The 22,044-nt window shown below is 38.5% G+C and overlaps 1 protein-coding gene across 4 annotated transcripts in view; it reads left to right on the top strand.

The window, feature by feature from the left end:
* CHN1 (chimerin 1) overlaps positions 1–22,044 on the top strand; it is a 194,621-nt gene that overhangs the window by 165,734 nt on the left and 6,843 nt on the right. For all 4 annotated transcript variants that reach the window (XM_043894378.1, XM_043894380.1, XM_043894379.1 and 1 more), the window contains 4 exons: positions 6,016–6,100; positions 16,012–16,185; positions 16,949–17,026; positions 19,839–19,976. In XM_043894378.1, the coding sequence (XP_043750313.1) occupies positions 6,016–6,100; positions 16,012–16,185; positions 16,949–17,026; positions 19,839–19,976 (475 nt within the window). The remainder of the gene's footprint in view (positions 1–6,015; positions 6,101–16,011; positions 16,186–16,948; positions 17,027–19,838; positions 19,977–22,044) is intronic.

Genomic DNA, 22,044 nt, shown 5'->3' on the forward strand with positions numbered 1-22,044 from the left:
GGAGGTATTCACAGGTGAGAGCAATCTCAGATGCCATGGTAATAAAGTTGTTTTTTTTCCAGTTGCAAAAGAGAAGAGGTCCTTAAAACAAGTTGCTCTGTCCTTTGTTCACGGCAGTATAATTTACACCATGTACTATGTCACTTTCATTCATCAAGATGTACCAAAAGCTTTGGAGGTGGCTTAGAAAAAAATACCTGTGGCCAAATTAAAAGGTAGCTTTCCTCAGGACCATCTTTGACCTCACTAACACTGTTACATGCTAACGCTGATTGGGATCAAAACATTCCCTAAAGGAATCCCTTTTTTATAAATTAATCAAGTGATTGGTTTAAATAACCAGAAGGAAGAAATAGTGCCGTCTATAAAGGAATTGGTTATTCTCCCACCTTACAAAGCCAGCATATGTCAGTAAGGTCATACAGTACACAACAGAAGTTGAGGTGGCCTCTGCTTATAAGAAACAGTAAATAGAGACTAAAGAATGTTATAGAATAAAACATGATGCTACTAAGACGTTCTTTTTTACAGGACCAATATCCCTCAGGCATAGCTATAAGAAACACAGACAAGGAACCGGAAGTTTGGTGGGTTTGGTTTGGTTTGGTTTGTTAATGCCTTCAAGAGGAAGATAGGTGATACATTTTCTTGGTCTACATCCAATGCTAGCAAAGTTACCTTATCAGATTTCCAGGTTTACAACTAAGAATTAGAGGTGGGAAAAGGGTTAGGAAGAGAGAAAAAGAGCTGACAGCCTTGGAGAATAAGAAGAGACAGGAAAACTAAAACACAGACTTATATAAACATAAAAATCTGGGACAATTTACGAAAATTCCCTAAAAAATTACACATGGAAAATGTCACTTAATGAGTATCTGTTCGTTGTGTTATGAAGACGTCAGTAATCTTGATTCCCTGAGTGCTGACCTGTGCGGATGTCTGCGAGTGTTTGCTGTATACAACAGGGCATCTCAGGCACCAGCCGATCTCTTACAGCCTCGCGCTTGCCTGAGCTCCTTGTGAACCACTCAGGCCTCCTTTCTTCCAGATTCCAGCCTAGGTCTCTCTCAGCATACTCCTAAGCAGGAAGAACCTCCAAGATGCAACTTTTGACCTTTTAATTATTGTATTTTGAATGCCCATTACAATTCTGATTAAATCGTTCTGAGATGGGTAGTCGGAATACAACCACATCTAGTGAGCAGAATTATCTGCAGGTGTCAATGCCCTGGAGCCTCGTCTGCAGGCGTAGAGTGTCCTGCTTCTGTGGTGCCAGACGGAGCAGAACAACTGGAAGTCATATAGCTATTCTAAGTTCTGCAGTTGGTACAACTGACTTGTTAAAGGTATCTTTTTTTGAATCAGTAAAATATGTAAAATCACTGATAATGTAAAACTGTATAAAATAAAACATTCAGATAAAGCTCAAATGTAACACAATCACCCTTTTTAAAAGAAAGTATGCATCACTTTTTCTTTAATGCACTTTACACTGTTACAGTAGTGATTGATTATAATGCCATCCAGGAAAGAGACTTGCTTTCAAGTACAGCAGTGCTTCTCTGAATTTCTGACCAGTTCTGGTTCCTATTCCCCGCTTTTTCTAAACTCTTCATTTGCTTCATGACTGCACTTACTTCCTAACACAACAGCAACTAAACCGTCAAGTGTGAACTCCCTTAGCCTTCTGGTCCCGGGCTCCCACCAATCCTGCTCTGCACAGCCATCCTGTCCCCCTTGCCCTTGGCCCTCCCACCTCGGGGAAGGGGAAGAGTCCGTTTTTTTATTCAGAGCTAGTCCCTCTGCCCTTTCCCATCTCCACTGGGTGCCCTCAGGAAACTTCCTCCACAAGCTACCTCCTCTGTCTCCATCCCTTCCACTCTTCCCCTCCCACCTCACTCCCACACCTGTTCCTCTGCTCCTGTTCCCCCTGTTAATGCCATCTTGCCTCATCAACGGGCCCCAAAGCCTAAGACTTGGCCCCAGTCCTCCTCCTCCCCTTTGCCTATGACTCAGTCCGTTACTGAGTCCTACTGATCCTGCCTCCGCGTTCTCAGTCAGCACTGCCTGAGTTCAGGTCCATGTCATCCGGCACCTGGACCACTGCTGTAGCAGCCTGCCTGGTCTGTCTTCCTCCAGGCTTGTTTCCTTAAAAATCTTCAGTGGCCCTGCATTGCTGACTGAACAATGTATACGTTTGCAGGTATGGAAGAGGCCCCATCTGCCCCTCTCTGCTCCTGCTGCGCCAGTCACTCCCACCCCACCCACACTGAACTGCCTCACAATCCTCTAAACATCCCATTGTTTCTCTCCTGGTGTGTCTCTCATTTCCTTGGAGCAGCCTTTCCCTAATGCGTCCTCCGACACACACAACCCCATTTAAGCCTGCTTCTGCTCACATGGAAGCCTCAACTCATTCATCTTAACCAAGCAACGCCCCTCCCCAGCTGCCCTTATACTTTGCAGACACTTTCAGAAGAGGCTTTTCATGTTGTATTTAGCAGGAGAAACCTATGGTGAATTCCTTGAGCCAATATTTTAAAAAATTTTTGTATATGTCACCACTTAATGTTTGTAAATGAATAAAAATGATTAGTGCATGAATGATGTCCATTTGTTTTGATAACCTTTAGGAGGGTCAAAGAGACACAAAGACTACAATATTCAGTTTTTGCAAGTATAATCCAGTGTCATGGAGTCAGGAAAGTCAAAAAATTTAAGAAATAACAAGTTTTAGATACAAAAATTCAAAAGGAAATTCATTTAAATCCTGTTACACAAATACTAGTTTAGCAAGCTTCTGGTGCCTCAAGGCCTACTTCTAGAACCATTTCCTTGAGAGCTATATAACCTGCCTTACAAGTGGTTTAAGAAAACAAAATTAAAACCAGCCCCAGATGGCAAGATGCCTTTATAAAAACCTGTCCAGGAAGGAACTGAATCAAGAACAATTTCCTAAAGATTGCTTTCTGAGATGCATGTGTGATCCTGATTAAAGAAATGTCACAAGGTTTTCAAAAGGCCACATTCACTACTGCTTTGTGAAGGCAAAGCAGGGAATTGGTTCTATAACAACATCTCAGTACCCAGCGCTGTTTGCCAAGAGCCCTTCTTTGTTCCAGTGACTTACACACCAGTGGAACTTAAACACCTTTTATCATGAATAATGGCAGGTACAAAACCAGGACTTCTCCACTCTTCTAGTCCAGTTTATTAACCTTACCAAGTTAAGAGACACTGGATTATCCTGAGATTGCCTCTAAAAATAACTCCACAGTTCTATAGCTATTTTGTAACTATATAACTTTTAAAATATGAGTCAGTGCTATCTATTTCACTCAGTTGCCTCAGATTAAAAGCAAGATTGCATACTTTATCCAGTTTTATTCACTCAGAGGAACATAGGCAAAAACAAAGACATCAGACACTGTCTGGATGTTAATCTTGGGCTCAGCTTCAGGAACTCCAGGAAATGCTTTCAGTTTGCAGGCTCTGAACATCATTAACAACCCAGAAGCAACTGTGTCTGCATTCCTGACACTTCCATAAAAAACAGAGACAGGATTATGGCCTCCCCCCCCAAAATCAACACAAAGTTTTGTACTTGAGCTCACTTGGCAGCGACCAGAGCCACAAGTACATACCTGCTTGTAATGAACCCTGCCTTATCCACTGTTGCCTTATATGGATATTTTGGCCAGCAGTAGTAGTTTGAATTTTAATATACCATATTTCATTGATTCTACTACATGTTTTTGTTTGTTTGTTTGTTTGTTCTTCATTTTAACATCTCTGAAATTTATAATCTGAAGCTTATAATCAGTGGCATGCCATAAGTTAATTGGTGATTTCTTTACCTGGAATATATGTATCTTACATTCAGGGTAAGTCTTATGTTCAGTGGCATCTTAAGTTTGAAGTTTATTTATATATTTGTATCAGTGTTAAAAATCACTTACCAATAAACAAGTGAGACCTAATTAAACTTAAAAGCTTTTGCACAGCAAAGGAAACCATAAACAAAATGAAAAGACAATGTACATAAGAGGAGAAAATATCTGCGAATGAAGTGACCGACAAAGAATTAATTTCCAAAATATACAAACAGCTCATACAGCTCTATCAAAAACAAACAATCCAACCAAGAACTAGGCAGAGGACCTAAATAGACCTTTCTGCAAAGAAGAAATACAGATAGCCAAAACGCATATGAAAAGATGCTCAACATTGCTAATTATTAGAGAAATGCAAATCAAAGCTACGGTGAGGTACCACCTCACACAGGTCAAAATCGCATCCTTAAAATGTCTATAAATAATAAATGCTGGAGTAGGGTTAGAGGAAAGGCAACCTTCTTATACTGTTGGTAGGAATGTAAATTGGTGCAGCCACTATAAAGAACAGTATGGAGGTTCCTTAAAAATCTAAAAATAGAGCTACCATATGACCCAGCAATCCCACTCCTGGGCATATATCTGGAAAATAACCATAATTCAAAAAACTACAAGAATCCCAGTGTTCATTGCAGTAGTATATATATAATATCCAAGACATGGAAGCAAGTTAAATATCCATTGACAGGGGAAGGGATAGAGAATATGTGGTACATATTTATAGTGGGATACTACTCAGTCATAAAGAACGAAATAATGCCACTTGGAACAACATGGATGAACCCAGAGATTATCATACTGAGTGAAGCCAGACAAACATATGATACCATTTATATATGAAATCTAAAGAAAAAAAAAAAAAGACACAAATGAATTTATTTCCAAAACAAACTCACAGACACAGAAAACAAATTTATGTTTACCAAAGGGGAAAGGGGGCCAGGAGAGGAATAAATTAGGAGGCTGGGATTAACATATACACACCACTATATATAAAATAGATAACCAACAAAAAGCAAAAACAAAAAAATCACTTAGTTTCTAAGACCAATTCAGTACATAAACAGAACAGCAGTAAAAGTGACAATATTAGCTGTAATTTCATTGTTTGCAAATCAGATTGTCACACTATGGTTTTGACTGTTGTATTACTATTTTCTGCTGGAGGAAATAATATATTTAAGAAATTATCTCAAGTAAATATAATTGATGAAGATCAGTAACTTCCTTGTTCCCTCTCCCTTTTCTTCTAACCTGTTTCTTGAGTACATTTTCAGCCAATATTTGCCCAGAAGTCTAAAATGTTAATATTCAAGATGTTTTTTCCTTTATTTTTTAATGTTCAGGATTTGGATGTATTGTTTTTCTATTCTACCAGTGTTTTTTCATCTGGTTTAAGCTAACATGGCTTCTCTTTCCTATGCATAAAGTCTAGATGTATTTTAGTGTTTGAGTTCTTTGGGAGTTCCTTGCTTAGGGATAAAAGAATCTACTGCAGTAAAACTTTTATGAGCTGGGAAGATGAGTAATTACTGTATTCAAAGAGGGTTTCTGATTAACTGTAACTTCTGTAGTTTCTAAAATATATTTTCTTGGCTAACATAGTAAGTATCAAAACGGTTTTGAACAGAAATTGGCCCTTTTTGATGATTCTGTTGTGACCAGTCACTAAATATCACCTTCAACACCCATGGCCCCGACTGTGATGACAGAGAACAGAAGGTGGATCATCCGACAAAATCCTTACAGGATCCAGAAAGATTTTACATCACTCCTCATCCTCCTCCTCCGTGCTATAGCGCTCAGAATACGCCAGTGCTTGTATAACATGTAGATGAAACTGCTTACAGCTGGAGGGAACTAGTTGGAAAGTTCCACTGTGAAAACTGTTTTCAAAAGTAAATCACAGGATATTGACTTGATTTATCACCATTTCTAAAACAAAGAGAAAATCAAGCTCTGAAAGAAATTTTAAATGCTTGGTTCCACTTAACCACGGTTTTTGTGCATGTAACCGTATTGTGCCTCTTCATACTAACTGTGACTTGTGTATGAGTGCTTTGATGGGAAATAATCTCATGTATGGGTTTCCCCTGGCCACGTTGTCACTACTGTTTTTCAGGTCCATACATTCAGAGGGCCACACTGGTGTGAATACTGTGCCAATTTCATGTGGGGGCTCATTGCTCAGGGAGTGAAATGTGCAGGTAAGAGCACTTTCCTTTTCTCTTTATTGAGTAAGACATGAAGTTATAAGGAATAATTTACGAGGAGACTGGCTGTTAGGCACATACAATGGGCTGAATCCCTATTTGCTCTTAACATGCAATAGGCCGAATTCTCAGGCATCCAGTTTGGATATTGATATTTTATCTGCCTTTAACCTTCCTATACTTAATGGGAAGCAGTCTGATCCATTAAAAAGAGGGAAGTCATCTTGTTCAGAAAGTCTGATAAAAGGAGGTAAAAGTAAGGCAGTTAAATTTGCCTTGCCTTTGATGTTGCAGTAACTAAATTTGTAAAAACGATTTTTTTTAAAGCAGTGTACAGGGACCTATGATTGTTGCCTTAGAAACTGAATTTTAAAAGCTTTTTAAGCTGAATTGTCCTTACTAAATTTTGTGAAATCAAATTGAAGCTTTAAAAACCTGTGAATTTATCTTCAAAGATGATTATCATATTTTGAAAAACCACTTAGTCACTGATACTTTGTTTTCGATATTTTGAAATCTTGAATTTGCCAAATCCTTTTTATAACATATGACCATAGTATTTTAGATTTAAATTTAGAAACTTGTAAGATTTCCACATAAATAACCAACTCAGGGATTTATGGAAATGCTTTATGAAATAAGTGTTACTGAAATCATGTGAAATTCATTTATATAGAACAACTATACTGAGTACTGGCCATTTACTCAACAGCTGTAAATTCTGGCATAGACTTAAAAATAATTATTTGTTTCAAGTGTGTGATGTTAGGTCATAGAAGTTTCTGCTATTTAAATTTTAAAGCTAAAAAATATGTTCTTACATGTTTTTTGCATGAAGCTTAACTCTAAATATGTATATGAAGAGTAAAGTATTTTGAAATGGTAATTGAAGTAACTGTCAAATTTAACACTAAAAATCCACATTTCTTTTGTGGCATGATTCTTAATGGAATACTTTTGTTGTCCATTATTTGCAGAAACTTCTAGAGTCTGATTTTTTTATTTCTCAATTGCATTTTCTTTGAATAGCAAGATAAGTATGCATTGCATATGAGCATTCCAAGTTACCCACCCCCCACCCCCCACCTTCAGTTATGACTTCCTTAGCACCACTAAGGCATAATAAGGTTCCAGGCATATGTCACTAGCCAGATCCATTCATGGACTTCCCTGCTACATGGAGCGGTAAGCATTCCCCATGCCTTGACTTTGAACTGTGCAAAGGTGTCCTTCAAGGAGAGCCTCAGCTCAGAGCCAATCTGATTCTTCCATCATCCTAGAGGACTGACAGCCCCATTTGCAGATTTCTGCCCAGAGAGTAAATGAGATCATTATCTTTTTGGCTGGTGGTTGCCCAGAGTTAGTATGAGGAAGCATCACTGGTAAGGCTGTGGTTGAGCCTTGAACTGGAGGGGACCACAGTGGAACATGGTGGTACAGTTAAGGTCAGCCACATTGTCGTGGTGTTTCAAAGGCAAATGATGTACACTTTCCAAAGCACAGATCACCTGTTCAAAGAATGATGGTCTCGATAAGCCTGGTTTGCCTTTATGACATAACCTTGACCAGCTGAGACTTGCAATGGTTTTTAAACACTTTATGACTGTCACTAACTCAAAACCTACCCTATCACTAGAGTGATGATGTGTATCATGTATGTTTTGAAAGAGTGAAGGCCATCTACATGAGAATTCTGAGTTAGCTATTAGCAGAAAACTAGCACCACACATATGAATAATTTTTGACAATATGCTACAGTCCTAAATCATATTTGAAAGAAATGTTTTGGAATGTTTATGATAGTAATAATGTGAAGGAAAAGAAAGAAAATGATTCATCCCATCCCATAGGCACTGACTTGATTGAATAGCCTTTTCTTCTTATTGTGAGTAAAGGTCAAGAATGTAAAGAAAAGCTTATTGGTCTTATGTTATATCTTGCCTTCAAAAGCATTATATTCTGTGTGATTGGAACTGTATTACTGAGCTGTGTGAAACAGGTCAACCCAGTTTTTAAATGTGGAAGGTTGGGATTTGAATTATTCTATGACAACTAATTACATTTAGATTGACAGTGAGATTCTTTCATCTAAAATGGCTCATCCTGATCTTTGAGCCATCTACTTTATTTAAAACAAAATGCAAAGAATTAATAATTTAAAGAGAGAGAGAACTATGGTAGGGTGAACACTGGCTGCCCCAAAATGTCTGCTTCCTAATCACCAGAACCTGTGACCATGGCACAGGTTTTGCCTTTCATGACAAAGGAGACTCTGTGACCAAGTTAAGGAATTTGAGATGGGGAAGAGTCCTGTGGATTGTCAGAATGGGCCCAATGTAATCATAATTGCAAGAGTCCCTAGAAGAGCGATGCAGTAGAGGCTGATTCAGAGGAAAGATAGAAGCACAGAAGCAGGGGTCAGGAAAGAGCAAAGATGCTATACAGCTGGCTTTGAAGGGGGCCACGAGCCAATGAATGCAGGCGGCCTCTGGAAGCAGGAAAAGGCAAGATAAGAAACAGACTCTCCCCTGGAGCCTCCAAAAGGAACACAGGCTAGCTAAGGCCTTGATTTCAGTCCAGTGAAACTGATTTTGTACTTCCGACTTCTAGAACTGTTAGATGATAGGTTTGTATTGTTTTAAACCACTGAGTTTATGATAATTTGTTACAGCAGCAATAGTAAACTAATAACACTAGCCACTAAACATTAAAGCTGGTACTTCCAAAGAAAAATGGCTTGCTTACAACTTGTCAGAAAAGAGATGTATCTATCTGCTTTTGACAGCTTGCTTTCTTCTGGTTTCTTTTTTTCAAAATACACCAAGGCAGAAGAGAGCTTGTCAGGAACTTTTAAAGAATGTTTGGCAAAAGCAGCACTTTTGTATCCCACCACCCATTTTTTTTTTTTTTTTAAACATTATATAAAGTGTTGGGTGGTGTTCCAGTCACCAGGCTGGCAGCCAATAGCGAGCAACCTGTCCCTTCAGGACCGAATGTTCTAGGCTTGCTCAGCCGCCCACACAGACAAAGACAGCGGAGGGAACAGCAAGGGTATGCATGGGCCTGGAGTCACTGCAGACGTGCTCTCCAAAGCCCCATAGTCGGCGTTAAACATCTCTGCTGCCAGTCTCCCTTACTCTTGCCTTCTTTAAACTGAGTAAAACGACATTACAAGGGACCATCTAACTGCAGCTTGGGAGCACTGCTTCTCCTACTAAAATAGTTGTGAGCAAAGTAAGTAGCATTCAGAAGTAAAGGGCAAAGGATCGTTGTCGTTCAGATAGAATAATATTAGACCATTTTTCCTTTATGAAATGTAAGCTTATAGGTTAAAGTAATCTATTATTATTACATAATCACTGAGATCATCAAACATCCCTCTCATTAAAAAGACCATTATTCTACCAGCATTCCTGAATTGTTTTTATTTAGCCTGCCCAGAATATTCTAAGAAGTTAAGCCGGATGATAATTGTAAATCTGACCCATCAGCTTAGTGTTTGTTATTTAGGAAAGTGACTTCATTTTTCCAGTGTATCATTGTCATTGCTGCCAGCTCTCAAAAGGAAATAGCAGCAGTTTCTTCCTAATAATAAAATGTATTTATTGCTTTGTGTATAAAGCAGTTAACTTCTAGGTTGGAGAAAGGGAAGTAATGTCTTTTAATTACTGCTTTGATTTTATCTAAAAAGTTACATTTGTCCTTGTAACCCAATGAGAAATTGGTCAGACTTGCTTAAGACTTTCATGTAGCTCCTTTAATACACGAAAGCGGTATTTTCATAAATATCCAAAAAAACAAAATATTCTTCTTAATTTTGTTGGTGAAAATAAGGCCTTCTGATGCATGTTAAAAATGGGCTAGTCCCACTTTTCTGGGGTGGTGGTGGAGACAACTAAGAGACATGTTTAAAAACTATTTGCAGTTATTTAAAATGGGAACATGCATAGAAAAGAATGAATAATTACCTTTCTTTTTAAAACACACATTAATATTACCCCTTAATACTGTCAGTGGAATATAAATATCAGCTATCTATTTCAAAAATAGGTTTCTGTGCTGTTTAGATATAAAACACATTTTTTTGTAGAGAACTCAAGCCCAGAAAATCTGACAGTAACTTCAAGTTAGTAGTCTTAACAGAAATACTTTATAAGGATAGAGTAAGATATGTTTTGAATTTCTCATTCCTCCTTTCTTGTGTTTATTCTATGCTTATTAACTTGAAGAATTGGGAAGGGACAATGTGGTTTAATTGTAACATAAAAGTAACCTGCCAAGCCAAGAGATGCAACAAATGAAATAATCTTTTATGGATTTTTTTTCATTTATAGTGTAGAGCTTCCCTGGGAGAAATGGAACTATATAGGAGTTATATGACTTTAATAAATAAGTATGAAAACCAAATAAAGTCTTAATGGCAAACTGAAATATTGATATACTTCTAGTCCCTGAAGCAGCAATTTTCAGAGCACGCTCAGAGCTGGTATATTGCACTGTGAACTTAAGGGTATAAAGATGCTTTATTTTAATGACTTTGCCCTATCCTTTGGTCCTCTGAAGGACTTCATATCCAATCCTGCCAAAAATTTGGCCTTTGAAATTTCTAAAATTGAGCATAATATATTGTCCCATAGTTTAATCTTATTCAAATGGAAGAAAGTATATCAGTTTAGGAAACATTTCCATCCTCATTAAAAACTAAATCTGACCATAGTCATCACTTTATCCAGTTTTCACCAAATCACAAATAAATTAGGCGTTTGCTGATGTTTAAAATGGGAGATAACTGCAAACACTCAAAGGAAAAAAAGTTAGTATCAGACCATTAGTGAAGATTGAGGGCAGGAGGAGAAGGGGACAACAGAGGATGAGATGGTTGGATGGCATCACCGACTCAATGGACATGGGTTTGGGTGGACTCCGGGAGTTGGTGATGGACAGGGAGGCCTGGCGTGCTGCGGTTCATGGGGTCGCAAAGAGTCGGACACGACTGAGCGGCTGAACTGAACTGAGTGCCATTCAGATATTTTGATATTCTGTGGATACATTCAAATTTTACTGTTTCCTTTCTACTGGATTTCCATTTTGAGTTTATAGTTAGGGAAGAATGTGACAAAATAAGATATAATGGGTAAGTTTTATCACTGCTTTTTAAACGTCCTTGCCAGATCATGTATCGATACGTATATAACAGTAAAATACAGCCGTGCCTTTTAAACTTAAGTATATACAACAAATAATAGAAACAACACACATTATTGAATAAGAGGTTGAAAACAGCAGATTCATCTTTAGCTCTGAAAATAATAACTCAGCCCACATGGTGTACTGCTAGTGAAAAGTGATATATATCACTGAGTGGGAAGACCACAGGCTAGGAATTAAGAAGCCAAGGTTAAAATCTCCTTTCTGCCACTTTTTGGCCGAGTAACTTTTGAACAAATCCTTCAGCCTCTCTGCGCCTCACTGTCTTTGTGAAATGAAGACGGTGGGGTAGGTTATTAATGCCAGCCCTTTCCAGCTGGTTCTGTGACTTCTGCACACACACTTAAAGCATTAAAGTATTTAAAGTAACTTAAAGTACCTCAGCATTATTTTTAGATAATGAAGCTCTGCCGACTTTTATACTTCTAAAATACTATGTGAGAGTTTTTCCAGTGCTAGAGGAGATGAATAAATACTCTTTGTTTTATTCCTCACAATGATGGTAACAAAAGATCCTGGACAGAATATGTATGTCAACTATCAAAAGACTGTGAAAGTTTGGTATAAGAAGGAAGGCTGGGACTTCCCTGGTTATCCAGTGGTTAAGATTTCCTGCCTTCTAAGCAGAGGGTACAGGTTTGATCCTTGGTCAGGAAGCTAAGTTACCATGTGCCTTGGGGTCATAAGACCAAAACACAAAAAACAGAAGCAAGATTGTAACAAACCAATAAAAGTCTTTAAAAATGGTCCACATTTTTTTAAAAAAAAGGTGGCAGCTAAGGAACTCAAAAGTCAGTTGCCTGGTGGTATTTTGGAGTTTTTTTTTTAACTCCTGTGTATCTCAGCCTGAGCACTAGAGACGCCCACAAGTCATAAATGCCAGCAGACACAAAAAGTAATCCCGAGAGAACCGGCTCTTCCTAGGCAAAGTCCTGGGGAAAGGGCAGCTGAGCCAGACAGAAACCTTTTAGTGCATCTGCATTCTGCAGGTGGGCACCATGATAAAGCCACGTTGCTCCCCCGCCCCCGTGGATGCTGCAGCAGAAGCCTGTGGGTAGATCCCTGTTTTCCACCTCACTCTGCAGTCACAGGGTTGTACTCTCTCTTGTGAGTCTGTGAGTGGAGCCCTGTCTTCCCCCACCGTCCTGCAGGAAGAAAGTGGTACCCTTCCTTGGCTGAGCCTGTGGGTGGAACGAACCCTGCCTTGCATCCTCACCCTCTAGTAGAAGTAGCGCCCATTCAGCCTCAATCTACAGGCAGAGCCCTGTCCACCCCTGACCTGCAGTAATGAGGCAGCTGAGACCATGATCAGAACTCTGTCTTTAGTGCCCACCCCGCAGTCCCATGCAGCACCGTACTCCTCCCCAACCAGGCATGGAGGCAAACCAAGACTTCATCTCCGCCCTGCAGTAATGTCTAGGACCTCTTCACTGCCCAGAATGTGGGGTACAGTCTTGCCATTTGAATAACATACAAGTTTGGTGGGCAAAATAGCACTGCAAAAGCATTACAAAGGCTTTGTAAACTAGGTTGACATTTGAAACACAGCCTATATAGAGTCCCAGGATATGCATTCTAAATCTAAACAGCTTAACTACCTGCTAAAGTTGAAGATTTCAATAGGGACCACACAGTCTTATAACACTCAAAATATCCAGGATGCAGTTCAAAATTAAACTTCATTACCAACAACCAGGAAAATCTCAACTCAGATGAAAGAAGACAATCAATAGTCACCAATATTGAGGTGATATAGATGTTGGAATTATCTGATAAGGAAAACAGCTTTCATAAAAATGTTCCAAGAAGCAATTAGAAAGACTCTTGAAACAAATGAAAAATAGGAAATATCGGAAGGAAATAAAGATATAAGAATTAAGTGGACGTTTTAGAACTGAGAAACTTATGAACAAAATACCCACCGGAAGGGCTCAGTAGTATTGATAGATTGGATATGTCAGAGGCAGGAATCCATGAACCTTAAAAATAGATCAGTAGAAATTATCCAACTCAAATGAGAGGGGAAAATAGATTTTAAAAAGTGAATTGAGCCTCAAAGACCTGTAGGACAGTAACAAAAGATTTAACATTTGTGTTGTTGAAATCCCAGGAGAGGATAATAAGTGGGAGGGGTAAAGATATTTGAGAAATCAGTGGCTGCAACTCCCCAGATTTGGTAAAGCAGTCAGAGAAAAATGATGTACCTGCTTGGAGGTACTTTTCTGTAAATGAAATGTACTTAGAACTGTGTAGATGAGGAAGCAGCTATAACCCCAGCATCCAAGTCCTTTTCAGGACCTGGCACTCACATCTGACAAACAGAATTGGCCTAGAGGTCAGCTTAGCTCCTGACCCTAAGCTGATCATGACAGTGCCATTCAAGGAACCCTGGGGCACTCCCTAGGAAAGGCCGCTCAGTGTTAAATTCCTTCTTCTGAATAACAGGGGAGTCATGGTACAGCCTCACATTAACATAATAGAAACTAATGATAGATCCAATATTAATGGGTAAATACTATTATTCCCATTCTATGTAAGTCACAGAAAATCTTAAGTAACTCACTCAAAAGCACACAATTAATAGATCTAGCTCTAAATTATAGAAGCTGTCCAAAACATTAAAATTTCAGGGAAAATGAGGTCTTTTAAGTGGACATTTTACCACCGATTTGCCTTATGATTGAATCAGAAATCTTATTTATATCTAATATGGAATAAAGAGAAATTTAGGGTTTGGGTCCTGGTCTCATTTGGATATTATTTGACTATGTAGAACAGTGTTGGGTCATTTCTTCAAATGGCACGCTAGAGGGCCTATGCCTGGCAGCCTTTACGTACTCAAAGCAGCAGCTGTTGTTCTTTAGTGGTGGTAATGTTTGGACACTGTCTGCACTGCTGTGCCATCTCCCGTGCTATTCACTTACAGACACACACCTGCGAAGACCCAACTTCCCTCTACACCAAACCTGTCTTTTCACTTGGGAGATGCTCAGAACATAGGACTTCCTCCCTATGAGTCACCACAAGCCTTAAGTTCTTTTGTCAGGTTGGCCAAAAAATGTCTACATATTTGATGAAATAACAATTTCATTTTTAAGCCACGGCTAATTTTCCTTGTCTCTGTTAACTGTTACTGTCGTATATAACTCAATTGCAACTTTACCAAAGGTCATAATGATGATCATCGTCAGTATTTGTCTAACATTTTACAATATGCAAATCACCTTGACTACATTGGCTCCTTAATTCTTATAACAATTCTGTGAGGTGAATGTTATGCTCCCCTTTCTGCCCAAACAGTAGGCAAAGCTGAAGCTTACCCAAGGACCACAGACAGTGGTTAATGGCATTGTATGGTTTTCAAATCCATTGTGTGCTAAGTCGCTTCAGTTGTGTCCAGCTCTTTGCGACCCCATGGATTGCAGCTTGCCAGGCTCCTCAGTTCGTGGGATTCTCCAGGCAACAATACTGAAGTGGGTTGCCATGCCCTCCTTCAGGGGATCTTACTGCCCCAGAGATTAAACCTGCATCTCTTGAATCTCCTGAATTGGCAGGAGGGTTCTTTACCACTACCACCACCTGGGAAGCCCCTAATCCATTAAGACCTGGCTATAAACTGTGTGTACCCCACTTGGATTGGATTTACAAGAGGTCAGTGTCAAGTTTTCATGAGCTTAAAAATAAACGGGTAACATTTACCAAAAAACCAGAAAGATAAAATTTAGTTAAATTATTCAGGTACAGTCCATGTTTCCTAAGTCTAATTTAGAAAAATATTTGTATTTCTGTCTGCTTCTTCTAAAATGCCATTGTGCTCTTCTTCTTGAAAATAAAATGTCTCAAAATGTTAACTGGAAAATACTTGGGCTCTGGCATTTTAGAATTTATAACCCAATAAAATGACAAAGCAAAGGAACAACTTCAGTAGAGGCAGTATGGTATAGGTGTTAAAATCGTGGACTCTACAATCTTTGTAGGCTTGAATCTTGGCTCCACAATGTACTAAATGCTGTAGGTAAGTTAGTTAACACCCGTGTGCTTGGTTTCATCACATTTATAAAAGAGAAGAATAATAACACCTGTTTTATAGAAATTTGTGAGCTTAAATGAAATAATGTAAAGCACTTGAAATAGTGTGCTTGGCATTAGTAAGCTGTTGATGATAGCAGTAACAATAACTATAGCTATTTTTAGCTATCTAGATGTATTCTATATCATTATCATATGCATATATTTAAAGAGCTATGAGTATATATAAGTATGATCAGCATCATTTTAAGAGGGCCCTTGGATACTCTACTTTTGGGGGTTCAATTCCACTTCCTCAGATTTGTTAAAATGCAGTTATATCCCACATTGAATATAATTTTTATATAACTTTAAAGAAATGGATAAATTTTTAATTGGCATAATATTACATTTTGTAGACATTTAATTGAACACTTATTAACTTTGGTCTGGGTTGGTATTCTCTTGAGATCATACAGTGAGTAAATGATGGAATATGAGCTGGAATTCTAGTCTTCTAACTTAAAATCAAAATTTTCCAAAAGAGAGAATGAGAAGAATGTTCCCCTCACTCTGCTGGCTGAAAGCTAGTCTTTAAACCTAATTCAGGTTGAGGTGTCTTGCCAAAATAAACAGAACACTCAAAATTCTGAAAATAATAATGAATTTTTCCTTTTTAAATTCTTTAGATTGTGGTTTGAATGTTCATAAGCAGTGTTCCAAGATGGTCCCAAATGACTGTAAGCCAGACTTGAAACATGTCAAGAAGGTGTACAGTTGTGACCTGACAACACTCGTGAAAGCCCACATCACTAAGCGGCCCATGGTGGTGGACATGTGCATCAGGGAAATTGAATCTCGAGGTGAGGCGTTTCCAGCGGGGCTCAGGGCAGTCATAATTCCCTGCACAGCCAGGCTTTCTTCTGCATGTTTAGGGGGAATGATTTCAGATAACAATCTGACAGTCTGAAAGCAGTTAACAAATAATTAACCAACATGATTTCAAGGTACACTTAACCAGTTATAGGAAATATAGTATGCTTAAAAATATATTTATGGATGATGCTTCCAGTCTGTAAAACTTGATATGTAGATGCCAGTTCTTTTTTCAGTTTTTATACTTTTCTTAGGTCCAAAAAGCAAAGAAATAAAAAAAAAAAAGAAGAAAAGAAATAAATGCTCTGTTTAAAACTATCCTAAACCAAACAACCAAAAACCAGAACTACGCCCTAATTAGTCTCTGACACTTTGGAAATAATTGCTACGGGCCTATTATTAATATAGCTTATCTCAGTCTTCTCATGTAAAAGAATTTATGGTATAGTAGCGGTGATGAAATTATTTCGCTTAACACTTAAGGCATTTGATCTAGTTAGACAAAATGATGAGCCAAATTACAGATATTCAGGTGACAGTAGGTCAGAATTAAAGAACTGTGAGTAAAACTGTTTTATCTTAGGAGAAAAGTATGAAGAGGTTTCTAAACATACATATTTCTAAACATATATATTTCATCATTCTTCCTGACACATTACTTCCCAGCCTGAAGTATGAGAAGAAGTTAAAATCTGAGGAAAGGACATTACCCCAAAGAGACTAATTAGCTCCCCTGCTTTATTTTTACAGGTCTTAATTCTGAAGGACTGTACCGAGTCTCGGGATTTAGTGACCTAATTGAAGATGTCAAGATGGCTTTTGACAGAGGTGTGTTTTCCAGCAGGTTCATTAACTTAGGACAATAATACTCTACCCAAAGAGACACAATTTCTTATTTTATTCTTTCCATTGTTTTTCTAAATCACTAATTATTATTATGCCAAATAAAATGACTTAGCTTATAATTTTTATAATTTCTGTATTAGTTGTAAGTATTAAGCTATTAAATTTCAGGATGAGAAGGAAGTATAAAATTTAACTATATTACCAATATTTGAGTCTCCAAGGCTGGTCCATGTTCACCAAAATATATACAGAGCAATTAAATTTACCAGAAACCATGGTGAAAACAGTGGAGGTGGGTGGGAGGGGAAGGAATCTGAGCATTACAGAGCTCAGATTTCCAAGGTCTGTGGTGGCCAACCTAACTCTGCCTGCTGTGCATGCCTCCCCAGCATCTTGTCATCCAAGTTCAAGCTCATTAATTTTTATATAAGAAATTTAGGGTTTTGACCACATGTGCTAATTAGCTTACTTCCTGAAAGCTTTACTTCTGAGTTGATATGATCTATTTGGTAAAAAGGAGAAGCTTTGTGAATTTTCCTGTAAGTTGGCATGCATGCTTAGCACTTCCCAGCTAATTGACTGTTGGAATGGTATTACATGGTCAAAGTAGTCTTCTCTCCAACATTGTTAGGCTGAAATATTGTGTTAAATCTCCAATATCACAAAACTGCCAAAATATGTGGATTTGAAAGACCAACCAGAAAAAAAAAATTCAAGCTCATGTGTTGGGGCAAGAATCTGAGAGGACCTTCTGGCCTCAGACCCCTCTGTGGGAGGGGGGGGCCAGCCAAGGAAAAGCTCAGTGCAGCTTATTTTCTTTTAACATTTATATTAAGGTCTTGTTCCCATGGTTCTCAGATTTGTCTTTATTTTGAGCACTGGAATAAGTGGTACCAAAGAGCTGTAAGCTTGAATATAGGAAGTAAAAGGAACAGGAGTTGTGATCGTGAACAGACCCTTTTCTTTGCAAGTACACACTTCTGGTTCCATCCCACTCCTCTCCCATCACAGACCTCTAACAGCCAACAGAGGCAGAAGACAAAAAAAATGAGATATTATCATCAACACAGTAAGAGGAAATCTAGGTCAGCCCACATATTTGACAAGGTTGAAGAAGAAGAGGTGAAGAAATGGCATCGGGAACAACCCTGAATCTACACAAGATTGAATGTTAAGAGGCATTTCTTTTTCTCTGGAAGGTAGCAACTGATCAAGTCCATTCCCAGCCACTGGCCATGGGAGATTCGCCATATAACCCCTCCTTTCTTGCTCCTGGCCACAGTTTCCTTTGTTAACATCTCTCATTCATATAATACAGTCTGTTACAATTGTGAGCCAACATTGATGTTAATACATTATTACTGACCAAAGTCAGTAGTTTACATTAAAGTTCATCTTTATGTTGTACAGTTCTTTGGTTTTGGGCAAATGTGTAACGTTACATATCCACCATTACAGTGCCATACAGAACTTTCACTACTGTACCAATCCTTGCACTCCACCTGTTCTTCTTCCCCTTCCTCCCCTGAATGCCACTGATCTTCTTACTGACTCCATAGCTTTGCCTTTTCCAGATTGTCAAATAGTGCAATCATACAGTATGTAACTTTTCCAGACTGGCCTCTGTTACTTGGCAATGTGCATTTAAAGTTCCTCCGTGTCTTTTCATGGTTTGAGGGCTCATTTATTTTTATCACTCAATAATATTGTTTTTGTCTGGGTATACCACAGTTTATCGGTTCACTTATTGAAAGCCACCTTGGTTGCTTCCATGTTTTTGGCAATTGCAAATATAGCTGCTAGAAACATTTGTGTGCAGGTTTTTGTGTGGACAAAAGTTTTCAGTTCCTTTGGGTAAATACTAAGGAGTATGACTGCTGGATTATATGGTAAGTGTTTGTTTAGCTTTGCAAGCACCTGCCTGTTTTCTGAAGTGGCAGCTCCTCTTTGTATTTCTGCCAGTGGCCAGAGAGAGTTCCTGGGGCTCTACATCCCTGCCAGCATTTGGTGGTGTCGGTGTTCCGGTTCTAGCCATTCTAATAGCTCTGTAGGGAAGAGGCTGCTTTTTCATCCTTAGAAATCTTTCATAAGCCAAGTGGAATAAAAGAAATTAGTGTAAGATCTAGCTCAGAGTAGAAACTAATTAAATCTTTAGTAAATGAAAATTGAGCTGTTTTAACAAAGTACTAAGTGCAGGGGAGGGCAGAAGGGGTCACCCTGAAGGAAGGCCAGCTTTCCTTAAGAGTGTTAAGGCCCAGCAAGTCTAAAATATTCCTGTGTTTTATAATTTCTTCTCTTGTTATCGCAACACTCTAGAGTTTCGTTTTGCTTTTTCCCTTCTCACTAACTCTCCTACCCCCAGGGCTCAGGCAAGATCGAACATTATGTATGGGAACCCAGGTTGAATCAAAGATGGCCTTTTGTGCTGGGTCTTTTGTAAGTTGGGAGGATCTCAGTTGTTATTTTTCACATTCTCTATGTTTATTTTAAAAAGAAAGAAAAAGTTACCCCACAGTATTCCTCTAGGAATTCTCATGAAATTTTAAAATATTTGTGTTAACCTCAATCATCTCCTGCTATCCCCCTCTGTCGTAAATTGTGGAAGAATAAATAACTTTACAATAAAAAATTCAGGTTGTCTTCCACAGAAAAAATATAAATATATCAGCACAGTGAATTTGATGTTTAAAATTGAAGTGTTGTGAATCTTTAAAAACAGGGTACAAAAATGTTATTTGTTAAAAGTGCTATGAATCCAGATATTTACTTTTGTTTCTTTTAACACCCTTCAAAGATGGTGAGAAAGCAGATATTTCTGTGAACATGTATGAAGATATCAACATTATCACTGGTGCACTGAAACTGTACTTCAGGGATTTACCAATTCCACTCATCACATATGACGCCTACCCTAAGTTTATAGAGTCCGCCAGTAAGTATGAAGGCATGCACTTGTAACCTGACAAATCGTCTCTCCTAGGTAATCACATCTCCTGTTTTTTTCTGCTGAGTATCTTGAATGCATTTTATGAAATATTTCTCCCTGGCCTCTCTCCATGGCTAATGTACTCACAAGAATTTTGAACTCTTCTCTCACATAGGTTATTTATGACTTCTGCCATCAGAAGCATCTTTGTAATGTGTAACCTTTACTTTCCAAAGTAAGGCTTACACCAGTTCTCCTAGACATGAACAGTAGTTTTGTAAAGTAAACAAAATTAGAAAAACAAAGTTGAAAAAAATACCAACTATCTGTTGTTAGATTCAGCAAACACAAAGATTACACTGTCAGACTGCTATAAAATATATAAATTCTTACTTTCAGTTTCTGTCCTTATCCCGTGACACGCCAGTAAGTTTGCAGAATGCCTCAGGTTCATAGATTATACTTTAAGAAGCCCTGTTTTAGATCAAATGTTAAGAAATAAAAGTTTTAAAAAGTTAAAAAATAAGCTCTAGTTAAGATGAAAATGAGAAAAAGCAAAGGCTCATTTGCCAAACTTTATTTATGGTGCAAAAATCATACCTGTAGTTCACACTTGTTTTTTTTTTTTTTAAAGAAAGGAATTCTTAACAGATTTTAAGTGTTGGCATTACCTTTTTTTTTTCTTTTTTCTAAAAAGATAGGCTATTTCCTTCATTTGCTTCTCTCTCTTAAAAACCATATGTTGTCTTGATCTTTAAATAATAACATCACTTCCTTAGTAACACTGATTTGCTTTTTGATTTTGGAATTTTGTGAAGTACAAACTTTCTTTGTTCTAATTTTCAGTTTCCCTTCAGAGCTTGTGTTGAGAATTTTTGTGGTTAGCTCCATGGAGCCCCGATTCCTCACGGGTCAGTTCAAGCTCTCATGTAGAGAACAGCTGTGAGAATTGCATTGATTTTTTCCAAGCATTCATATTAGAAGCCACAAGACTCTGTCTCTTCCATGGGAATTCAGGATGGGTTCAGGGCAGATCATGAAAATTGTCTGAAGGAACTTACGGGTTCTTGTTTGGTGGGGCACAGGTTTCCTCCCAGAGAGAGAAATCACATAACCACTAGTCTGGAAAGCACTCGACACACACCTGTACCATGAAGGGCTGCTCAGACCCTGGTTTACCCCAGCCCCCAGGACAGCATGGGGGCTCCACTGGACGGCATTTCTGCCCCCATGTGGCTTGGGAGTAAAATTGAAATGTGACTAGCCCATGGGCATCCAGTTAGCAAAGGACAGAGCCGGGATTCAGCCAGTTCTGAAGGCTGCATAACCCCTTTATCTACTTAGAAGAAAAATCTAAGCTCTCCTTACGGATTTTAAGGCCTTTCACCCCTCACTCCCAAATTACCTCCCTGCCTTTCCCCATACCCACCCAAGCTGCTGAGGATAATCTCCCCTCTTTGTTGTTCTTCCAAAACATGTGTCAACATGCTTGGATTTGTGTCTGAATCAGCCCTCCTGTTCAGCGAAGTCAGCAAGCTCCCTTATGTCACACCTCAGAGCTCTTGAAAGCATATCATAAGAAACTTCCCTTAATCAAGGTAGAAATTCCCTTTCCCTCTAATATAAGACTGTTTGATGTGTGACACCAGAAACCCTGGCATAATGTTTACGCACAATTTACATGTTTACTGTACATGTTTGATACTGGTATCAAAAAGTTTGTGGAACAATGTGTCCTTATAACATGTCTTTCCTGGTAGTAGAATCAGTTTCATTCTTCAGACTCAAAGATACAGCCTTTCTCTTTCTGTATTGATAGATAAGGAAAATGAGAGAAGCTAAGATTTATAGAACATATTCAGTGCCAGAAATGGTGCTGGGCACTTTAAACCCATGATGCTGTTTTAGAAGAAATGAGATGTTATAGGTATAATTGTCCATGGTCACATGGCAAGAGGGGGTGGCCCTGGCTTTCAAATTCACATCTGTCTAACATCAAAGCCCTGGCCTTCTCCCCTCTGCACGCTGTGTGGCTTCCCTCATGGAACAGGGAACAGAAGGATTAAAAGGAGGA

Source organism: Cervus elaphus, chromosome 33 (genome assembly GCF_910594005.1).
Source record: "Cervus elaphus chromosome 33, mCerEla1.1, whole genome shotgun sequence".
NCBI classification, from domain to species: Eukaryota; Metazoa; Chordata; class Mammalia; order Artiodactyla; family Cervidae; genus Cervus; species Cervus elaphus.